Here is an 11,010-nt window from a genome sequence, read left to right on the forward strand (position 1 = left end):
TTATGCTAAAATAAATATTTAAAAACATAAATCTTAAACCCAAATAAGTTTTTACTCTTGCAATCTATCATAGAGAACTCTTCATGGAAAATACTCTTGCAAACCTTAAAGTGGAGGATGTAGATAGTTTCAAGCGCTTCATGATATTTCATTATCAAATTTAGATATCAGAATGCTTTTATAAAGAAAGTTTTTTAGGTTTCACGTGGATCATTATTGATATTGTCTTGAGCGTTGTTACTCATGAAATGGACGAAACATATTTGCTTAAAGACGGTGATCATTATCCTCAATTATCACAATAAATTATCCCATCGATTTTGTTAAAAATCGAGGTGAAAAAGTTTTTTTTTGGCAAAATTCCATATTTGTGAATAAATTTCTTAATGTCGTCAACCGAGAAAAGCAAGGATGTTTTCTTTGATTGACAACATTGGAAGGTTATTCCAAAAATGTTTAGTTCAAGATAGAAGAACATTGAATATTTAATTAGGGACGACTACATATAAGTTATGGTTATGGTAAAATCTATTTAATGAGTATTTTATAGTAAAATCTGATCTATTATAAATCTCTCTTTATAATTCATCAGTGTGTTGATCCAGACAAGTTTGAGAAGCTGAGTGATGTTGAATCAACAAAAGAAGCATGGGAAATTCTAGAAAAATCTTTTGGAGGTGCTAAGAATGTGAAAGAGGTGAGGTTATAAACTCACAAGAAAACGTATGAATTGCTTCAACTAGAAGAAAGTGAAAGCATAACTGATTTCTTCATTAGGGTTACGAAACTAGTGAATTAAATCAAGTTATATGGAGAAGCATTAACATCAAGATAAGTTGTTGCAAAGATCTTGAGGTCGTTGACTCCAAAGTTCTACCACGTAATGGTAGCCATAGAAGGGTTGAAACATTTGTCAACATTGACAAAGGAAAAACTTCAATGGACGCTTGAATCTCATGAACAAAAAATGTCTGAAAGAGGTGCAGGCAAGTCGAAGAGTGATGTGGTTCTGAAAGCGCAATCAGTAAGAGAAAATATAGGCAAAGGAAAATTGTTCGACAATAAAGGCTGAGGAGGATACAACAGCTCGACTGGTCAAGGAAACCAGCAAGAAGGAAATGTGTCAAACCAGAAAAGACCAACATACTAAAGCAACCAAAGAGGTGGTGTTGTAGGTAGAGGAAGAGGTGGTGGTGGAAAACCTGAAAAAAAACCCCACGTTTAGTGTTTCAATTGTTAGAAATATGGTCATTACTCTAGTGATTGTCCTAAAAATCAAAATAATCAAGAAAATAATGTAAAGTTTGCAAAACACAAAGAAGAAGAGATGATGTTGATGGTGAAAACAAGAGATGAAGAAATATTCAAGGACCAATGGTACTTGGACTCAGTATGCTCATCACACATGTTTGGAAGGAAAGATTGGTTTCTCAACATAAAAGCCTTGATAAAGAAAAAGGTGAAATTTGCAAATGAAAATATTCTAGCATTTAAAGGTATTTGTGATTTTCTAATTATGAGGAAAGATGGCAAGAGGTCAATAATTTCCAATTTATTGTATATACCAGGCATGAAAAGTAATTTGCTCAGCATATGGCAGTTGGTCAAAAAGAATTACAAAGTGTCGATTAAAGACTAGATGATGAGAGTTGTCAACTCAAGAGGAAGGTTAATCTTGAAGGCTCCTATGTCTCATAATAGAACCTTCAAGATTGAACTTAATATGCTGGAGCACAAGTTCCTTGCAATTGCAGCTAGCAAGGATGAAAGGATATGGCACTATAGACTTGGTCATCTCAAATTCAAAGACATCAGAGATTTGAAGAGAAGAAATATGGTTTCAGGATTACCAGAAATTGACATTCCAAATAAAGTGTGTGAGGAATGTGTGCAGGAAAAGCAACACAAGAACAACTTCTACAAGGATGCAGGAAGCAAGTCGAAGGCAATCCTTGAAGTCATATACTCTGATGAGTGGGGTCCTATCTAGTTGGATTGCACTGAAGGTAATAGATACTTTGTCACATTCATAGATGATTTTAGTTGAAAACTTTGGACTTACCTGATCAAGAAGAAAAGTGTAGTGATCTAGGTATTTTCAAAGTTTAATTCTATGATCGAAAGACAAAGTGGTCAAAAGCTCTAGATTTTGAAGATTGATGGTGATGGAGAATAAAATTAGAAATAATTTGACATATTATGTGAGAAAGAATGGACTGCGCATGAAGTGGTGCCACCCTACACTCCACAACAAAATAGAACTGCTGAAAGGAAGAATAAAACCATCATGAACATGGTGAGAAGTATTTTGAAAGGCAAGCATTTACCTAAATAATTTTAGGTTGAAGCTATGTTGACTGCAACACCCTGAACAAATGTCTGACAAAGGAACTAGAAGGAATTATGCCAGAAGAATGTTTGTCTGGTGTCAAGCCTAGTTTGAGTTATTTGAAAATATTTGGATCTATAGCACATGGACATGCTCTAAGTCAGTTGAGAAGAAAACTTGATACAAGTCAAGTCAAATGATCCTAATAGGATATCATTCGACTGGAGGATAGAAGTTGTTCGACCCAATGAACAAGCAAGTAATGATTAGCAGTGACATGCTCATAGATGAGCTTAAGGAATAAGATTGGATTGAAAATGTAAAGAAGGATTCAGTAAGAATATTATGTGAAGAACAACCAAGTGAAGTCGAAATAGAAGTTCGACAAGAAGAAGTCAGAGGTTAAGCAGGCACAAGTATACCTCAAAGAACAAGATACATGCTTGCAAGGTTGCAGGAATGTGTGATTACATCAGATGATGCAGTCCATTATGAAGGTGAGATGGTACAATATGCTTTCTATGCAAATGTCGAACTAGTTAAGGCAATTGAGGCATTGAAGGATTCAAAGTGAATGAAATCTATGAATGAGGAACTAAAGTCTATCGAAGTTAATAGACTTGGTCACTTGTCGAATAGCCTCAAGGAATGAAGGAAATCGATGTGAAATGGGTATACAAGGTGAATTTGAAATATAAATGAGAAGTAACTCAATAGAAGGCAAGACTTGTGGAAAAAGGATTTCTTCAGAAAAAAGGAATAACCTTCAACAAAGGTTTTGCATCTATTGCTAGGATCGAAACAATCAGGTTGGTTATTGGTCTAACAAACATGAAAAACTGTCATATGTGTAAGATGGATGTGAAATGTGCATTCCTGAATGGCCCCTTAGATGAAGAAGTTTATGTTGCACAAACTATTGGATTTGTGATATAAGGGGAAGAAAGTAAGGTATACATGCTGCATAAAGCCCTGTATAGACTTGAATAGGCTCCAAGAACTTATAATAAGGAGATAAATAGTTTCATAAGGGAGTATGAATTTGTGAAGTGCACAACCGAGCATGGATTATGCGTAAGAAGAAGCAAGGGTGAATTAATTATATTGTGTTTCTATATCGATGACTTGTTAATTACAGGTAGCTGCAAAAAAGAGTTCAAAAACTTCAAAGGTGATCTTAGCAAGGAATTCGAAATGTAATGATAAAGGCAAAATTTCATACTTCCTTGGTATCGAATTCTACAAGAGTAGTTAATGATTAATGATACATTAAAGAAGATATGCAAGCAAGCGAAGTACTCAAGAGATTTGAGATGGAAAACTGAAATGCAACTTCGACACTTGCTAAACCAAGACTGCATCTGTCGAAAAGACTCAAATGAAGATCATTTTGACTTAACATAGTACAAAAGAATTATTGGGTCATTAAGATACCTTTGTCACATAAGGCCTGATCTAACATAGAATGTAGGTATGATGAGTAGATTCATGCAGAAGCCAAAGGAATCACAAACCTAGTAGCAACAAAGACGATACTAAGGTATCTCAAAGGAACTTTTGAAAATGGAAATTTGTTTCCTGCAGCTGATGAAGGAAAAGAATGCAAGCTAGTGGGTTACACCAACTCAAGTTGCTATAGTGATACTAAGAATAGAATATCCACAAATGGTTATATGTTTGTGCTAGGTGGTGCACTTGTTTCTTGGAACTCAAGAAAAGAACCAGTAGTGATACTGTCATCGTGTGAAGCAAAATATATAGCTACTTCTCTTTGTGCATGTCAAGCAACATGGATGGTGAATCTGTTCGAAAAAATCACAGGGAAGAATCATGGAGCGATTACCATGAAGATCAAAAACATGTCTACTATCAATGTGGCGAAGAATTTGATAGCACATGGAAGAAGCAAACACATCGAAATAAGGTTGTCCTATCTTCGAGAGCAAGTAGCAAAAGGAAAGATGAACTTGAAAAAATGCAAAATTAAGAGTCAGATTGCAGACATCATGACAAAAGGAGTGTAGTTGCTTGATAGAAGCAAGATGGTGTCGAAATAACTTAGTATATCGAAGATGTGTAGTTGTTGAAATGTCGAATAGGTTAGCCTCGACAAGGATTTTGGCTTAGGCTTATTTAGTATGTTTTAGAAGAATTAGGTTATTTGGGTTTTGCTTATGAAGCAAGCAAACTCAACCTATAAATAGTGAGTTACCCTATTGTTGTAAAGTAGTAATTCATTTGCAGTTGTAAAGAATAAAAAATTACAATTTAAGGGCAAAGAGAAAACTCTTCATAAACTCTCTTTCTTCTTTCCCCAATTTATCTTTCTTTTCTTCTCCCTTATCGATTGTGTAGCAAAATCATCTTACAACTAAGTTTGGTTGATTCACTCGAGTGAAGAGTAAAGAACAAGAGGTCAATTTGATCAATGTGATTGAATCTTGTTTATCTAGACTGATTCGGAATTCACCATAGGTTTGGTGTAACTCCAACATTCTAGTGTTTCCATATGATGCAATGACTCTTTTTCCTCTGATTCTTTAGTTTGGAGAGCCTTTGTCATGAACTTCACACCTTTTGAATTAATGCCAATAGACTTTGTGTTGTAATATGCCCTAAAACCTCAAGTGAGAAAAAATAAATATATTTTGGTACTGACATATTTTCGGGCTTGGGACTGTCAAGGTTTTGATAGTTATAAATATGATTTCTCTCATTTGTTGTTATACAAGTTGCAGAAGTTGTATAAGGTAGAAATCTTAGTGAGAAGCAAAGGGTAAAAATTCTTATAATTATATAATAAGGATTTGGAAGCCTTTTGACGTTATCAAAGAGATTGGTAAACACTTTAAATATATTGAATTTGTGTGATTCTTATATTGAGAGTTAATGAGAATGAAAAACACTTGGGTAGAAAATATGGTTTATTGATCATGGAAACTTTCTTGCAACTCGTATTGTAATCTCTCCTAACAAAATTTGAAGTATAGTAAAAATTAGTGAGCTGCTATCACTCCCCGATGTAGATTCATTTGATTGAAGTGGGTAAATAAATTTCATGTGTTGTCGCCTATTATTATTTTTATTACTTGAGACCATTTATATGGTTATTATTTTTTGTCTCACACATCAAATTTCTTAGTGTGATTGAACTCTCAATAATTTTTCTAAAATGGTTTTAATTATTCTATCAATTTCCCAACACTTTGACTTCCTTCTACTTTCATATTCATTTAAGTTTATCTCATGACTTCTGAAGTGGTTTTTTATCAATGCTACTTGTTTAGATAATTTTTATAGAATGATAATCAACTTAGGCCTCCATCTTATTGAAAGACTTCTTAGTATGTTCTTCACATGATAAATAGTTGTGTAACTTTTATCGGGCACCTTAAGTTAAGTTTAGAGACTAAAGTTTGGAATCTTGAAAACATAGATTCTATGACTTCATCTTCTTCCCTTTTAAATAGTTTATATTACCTAACAATAAATTTACTATTGACTCATTTACTTGCTTGTTACCATCATACTTGACACCAAGAACGTCATAGATAATCTTGGAAATTTTTAATTGTTTTTGGGAGTATTCATGATGCAACATTTTGCATTTTGAAAATTTTCTTTTAATCACTACTCATCTCTTTTTTAGTTATTGCAACACCAATTAGATTAATAGGAGTTGTGCACCCATGTTCTACCATGTCCCAAAAATCCAACATCTAAACATATAAAGAAATTGTACATCTTATCCTTTCAATAGTCAAAGAGATATGTTTCTCTCTAAAAAGATCTTTACTCTTACATCATTACATGCACAACAAATTAGTGAGGGATTAGAATTGCATGTTGAGATAAGTTAATTCCAATTTGTTATTATTATTTTGGTTCCTTAAATCGAACGGTTCCTAGGACCTCATGTTACCATCTAACGGGTCAAGAAGTCAAGATGTCAATCCATGTATGTCTCAACTTGGCATTCAAATCCATCACGTGTTTTGCACATGATAACATACCTGTCATTGCTTCCAACTTCCTCCTACCACCATTTATCTCTCAATGAATTGTTACAGTTTCAGTGAATGAAGTGATGAAGGGAGTGCTCTCTCACTTTCTTCTTCAGATTACTGTGTTAATTCTACTTCTTCTTCTTCTATGTATGTCTTGTTACCGCAGATATTTTGAATTTCTTATGGAGATTTTAACTCCTTATTCTTAAGCTAAAGTTTTGCTTCTATATGTATGTAGTTATGAACAAATCTCAAAGCTCTCCAATCAGTGGTGCAAAATATTCGCTTTCTATCACAACAAGGGTTGATGTGTTGCCTTCTGATATCTCCCCAAGTAGAGAGCCACAACCTTTTATTCCTCTTTTAGCTCCTTCACCATTCATAATACCTTTCACAAATAATTCTTTGCCTAAGTTATCAGGTATTGTTTGCTTTTTGGTTTAAGTATTATTCAGTCTGACCTTGCAATATTTTTGTTTGTTGATTTCTTGTTTTTTATGGGAAATATTGTACAGGGGTAGTAAAACAGGCCCAACACATGTCTCTTTTGCCCATTTTTTTCTTCTTGGTGGACCAAAGTTTTAAGCACGCACACACCCTCTAAAATGTCCGTCCCGCCCGTTTTTTAGGACTTTTACGGGCGCGGACATTAACAAGGATTTTTGCAAATTTTAGCTTTTTATGAGTGCAAAACCCGTATTCTTTCCCTGTCCTTTTTTTTTACAGAGTAGGTGAATGTTTTATTCCGTCCCGTTTTTTTTTGGGCTTCTGTAGAACGGACAATGCCCAATTGTCACCCCTAATTTGTATACACTTCGACACATTGTAGTTGTTAGATGAGTGTTGGGGTGGAGCTAGGATTTAAGTCCTGGGGGGAGGCCTAGTCCCAGAAGCTACGAAGCCTTGACACAAACATGGACATCCGACACAACAATGACCCATTGTCATTGGTGAAAAACTAAGAAAATAGAATAATTGAATATTACCATATGTCTTAGCTTCATGTCAATGTTGGACATTGACACAATTAGTACACCAAAAATGTCTTAAATTTGAAGTGTCGGTGCTACGTAGCCGAAAACTATGTGGTGATTAATGTGCATATGGTTGAGCATGACTCGTATTCAGCGATAACTAGACAGACATTTGAGCATAGTATAACGGAGCAGGTGGATTTGACAGTGCAAAGAAGGATGTAACATAAACAATGCATAATAGAAAAACTTTAGGCATTCTGCTGTTGGTGACCTAGAAAAATGAAGAATAATCTACTCTAAGCCTTTATTAAATGCTTCCGGTTTCTAAGATGACTTAGATTTAATTTTTACAACCAGGCCTATGTTCATTGAATTTCTCAGCTGCTCAAGATATAATGACCAAAACCGCGACGGATTGCTGGACTTCCTTTGCTCCCTATTTAGCAAATGTTGTATGTTGTCCTCAATTTGATGCCATGTTGATAACCCTAATAGGCCAGTCAAGTAAATACTCCGGACTGTTAGCTTTGAACAAAACTCATGCTAACCACTGCCTCTCAGATATTCACAAGCTTTTGGTTAGTCAAGGAGCAAATGAAAACCTTAACACCATTTGCTCAGTTCATCCATCAAATCTCACCGAAGGCTCGTGTCCCGTTGCATCTCTCGACGAATTGGAGAGCATTGCAGACTCTTCTAGACTTCTAACTGCTTGTAGAAAAATCGACCCTGTAAATGAGTGTTGTGATCAAGTTTGCCAAAACGCAATAGATTACGCTGCAAGGAAAATCGCCTTCAATGATATGTCTAATTCGAATGGAAACCATAGCTTGCCTCGAAAGTTAGCTCGGATCAAGGATTGTAAGAATATCATCCTACGCTGGCTGGCTGGAAAACTCAATCCATCCACTTCAAATAGTGTTTTTAGAGGACTTTCAAATTGCAACCTAAACAAAGGTGAGCAAAGAGAAAAAAATACGAATATCATATATGATTTTTCGCATTTTTTGGCTGATTTATCGATCATAGTACAATACATCTGACATGCTTATGTTCAATATTATAATAAATTTACTCAGTCTGCCCGTTGGTTTTTCCGAATGTCACAAGAATTGCGAAAGAATGTGGAAATAAGATAAGAAATCAAACAACTTGCTGCAAAGCCACTAAAAGTTACGTGACCCGTTTGCAAGAACAAAGCTTTGTGACCAATCTTCAAGCCTTAAAATGTGCTGTATCACTTGGAAAGAAGTTGCAGAAAGAAAACGTCTCCGAAAATGTCTACAATCTTTGCCACATAAGCTTGAAAGATTTTTCTCTTCAAGGTTGGTAAATGGCATCCGAATATATATATTTTTCCCTAAATTTCTCATGAAACTAGTATATTACCATTTCGACTAGTACTTACATACTTATACGTTGGATTTTCACATCGCGGCATGGACAATTCAGTTGGATCACAAGGTACCATTTAAGAATTCAAGTGCATGTTGTGCAGCTTATATAACATTCTTTTGAAAACTGCATCAGATTTTCATCGGTGTTGTATTATTCGAACTAACTAATAATCATTTCATTTTGATGTAAGAATCGGGATGCCTTTTGCCGAGTTTTCCTTCTGATGCAGTATTCGATAGAACTTCGGGAATCGGATTCATTTGCGACCTTAATGACAACATTGTTGCTCCGTGGCCTACAACATCTTACTCGCTACAATCTTCGTGCAATAGAAGTATGTCTAAACTCCACATATATATCTGGTTTTTCTTTCTGCTGTTCTTACGGTGACTTATGCATTTGTTCCTTGAATCCATTGCATTGCAGCTACAAAACTTCCATCCCTTCCTACAGCAACATCTTCTCAAAATGGTAAGCACTATCATCCACTTAGGCGCATTTCCTTAGGTGTTTTTTTCGCGCTGTTCTTCACTTAAAATACACTTTTTGCGGTTATAACATAGAGAAAATTATGGATTTGAGAACATCATGCTTATGGATATTCGAAGTGAAGAGCAACGCGAAAAGTATCTAAGAAAATGCACATATATTTTGTTCCTATAAACATGCTTTTACACTGATATGGGTCAAATTTGAATTTGAATTTGTTGCAGGTCTTTTCATTAATATTTTAGTTTTGCCTCCACTTTTTACCTCTATACTACTTCTCAGGAGGCTTCTTTAGCAATATCATTGTTTCCAAATTCATTGAAGTTGTAAACATGTTATGTTTCCTTTTACAAAGAGATAATATAGAAAAAAAAGAAAGAATTTCCTTAAGTTCTTTCTGTATTGGTCGGTTTCAATTGTTCATTATCATTATAATTTGAGGAGTTTTATTAACGAGTTTTTATTGACAAAACAATAATTAAGTTGATTGGCGCTAAACTTAGTAGGGAGATCACAGTTCAATCATCTGCAACTATGACTGGGAGAAGATTGGAACTACTTGATCCGAACTAAATTAGACAGTCCAATAAACGTAATACTTATGTTAAAACCAAAAAAATAAATAATTAAGTTTACCCGAAAAAATGTTCATTGGTAACATTTTTTAAATAATAATTAAGTTCTAAGGCATTTTATATTGAACCACCAACTTCAAATCTGTAAGAAAAATAAAAAATATGGGAAAATGGTTTAGAAGAGAAGAATAGAAAGCACAAAATAATAAAGTTTTTATGGAAGGAAAATGTTATGTGTTGAATTTCTTAAAGCTGAAAACTATTACAAAATATATAGAGCCAAGCAATAAACTTGTTTGTTGGAGTAGAGATAAAATTCAAAGGAAATATACTCTAAATAGTAGACATCACTAACTTTGGTTTACTTTTACTAGTTTAACACACAAGAATCTAATCATTATAGTAGCAACAACAAGTAAAATAACACAATAAGTAAAGTAAAGTAACAATAAAAAGTAAAGTAATTGATATGTTAGAAAAACATCAATTTCTAACACTCTTCCTTGATATTTTTCTTGAATACTCCAAACATTGATCTCAATTCTTCAAACTTTCCCTTAGAAAGAGCTTTGGTCATTATATTTGCAATCTGATTTTTTGAATTGCAATGCTCCAAACTGATTTCTTTTGACTTTTCACCTTCTCTAATAGCATGATATTTAACCTTGATGTGTTTGGTTCTTCCATGCTGCACTGGATTCTTAGCTATGGCTATAGCAAATTTGTTATCCACCCATATGACAGTAACTTTGTTTTGAAATTGTCTCACACCTGTTAAAATCTTCCTTAGCCAAATAGTTTGATTTGCTGCTGCAGCAGCAAAAATATACCCCGCTTCAGCTGATGATTGGACGACAATTTCTCATTTCTTTGAATTCCATGAGAACACAACACTGCCAAATGAGAAAACATAACCGTAGGTACTTTTTGCATCATCTACACTTCCAGCCCAGTCACTATCTACATATCCTTGGAGGTCTCCACTCTCATTTTTCAAAAAACACAAACCATAATTAGTTGTACCTTTTATGTACCTCAAAACTCTCTTAGCTGCACCAAGACGAACTTGACTTGGAGAATGCATGAACCTGGAAAGTAAGCTAGCAACAAACATTATATCAGGCCTGGTCGCTAAAAGATACAACAAACTTTCAATTATACTTCTATAAATAGAAGCATCTGCACTATTATCACCATCATCCTTCGATAATTTTTCATTCACAATCAGAGGTGTG

At 34.4% G+C, this 11,010-nt stretch overlaps 1 protein-coding gene across 1 annotated transcript; it reads left to right on the forward strand.

Moving 5' to 3' along the window:
• The first annotated feature begins 6,205 nt into the window (after positions 1 to 6,205).
• Positions 6,206 to 9,937, forward strand: LOC131639014 (uncharacterized GPI-anchored protein At1g61900-like). The gene is made up of 8 exons (XM_058909537.1): positions 6,206 to 6,483; positions 6,575 to 6,757; positions 7,671 to 8,270; positions 8,393 to 8,638; positions 8,766 to 8,777; positions 8,902 to 9,045; positions 9,138 to 9,182; positions 9,425 to 9,937. Exons 1-8 carry the CDS (start codon positions 6,417 to 6,419, stop codon positions 9,493 to 9,495), a joined length of 1,368 nt encoding a protein of 455 aa, XP_058765520.1. The 5' UTR covers positions 6,206 to 6,416; the 3' UTR covers positions 9,496 to 9,937.
• Positions 9,938 to 11,010: the final 1,073 nt, after the last annotated feature.

Source organism: Vicia villosa, unplaced genomic scaffold (genome assembly GCF_029867415.1).
Source record: "Vicia villosa cultivar HV-30 ecotype Madison, WI unplaced genomic scaffold, Vvil1.0 ctg.002503F_1_1, whole genome shotgun sequence".
In the NCBI taxonomy this organism is placed as follows: Eukaryota; Viridiplantae; Streptophyta; class Magnoliopsida; order Fabales; family Fabaceae; genus Vicia; species Vicia villosa.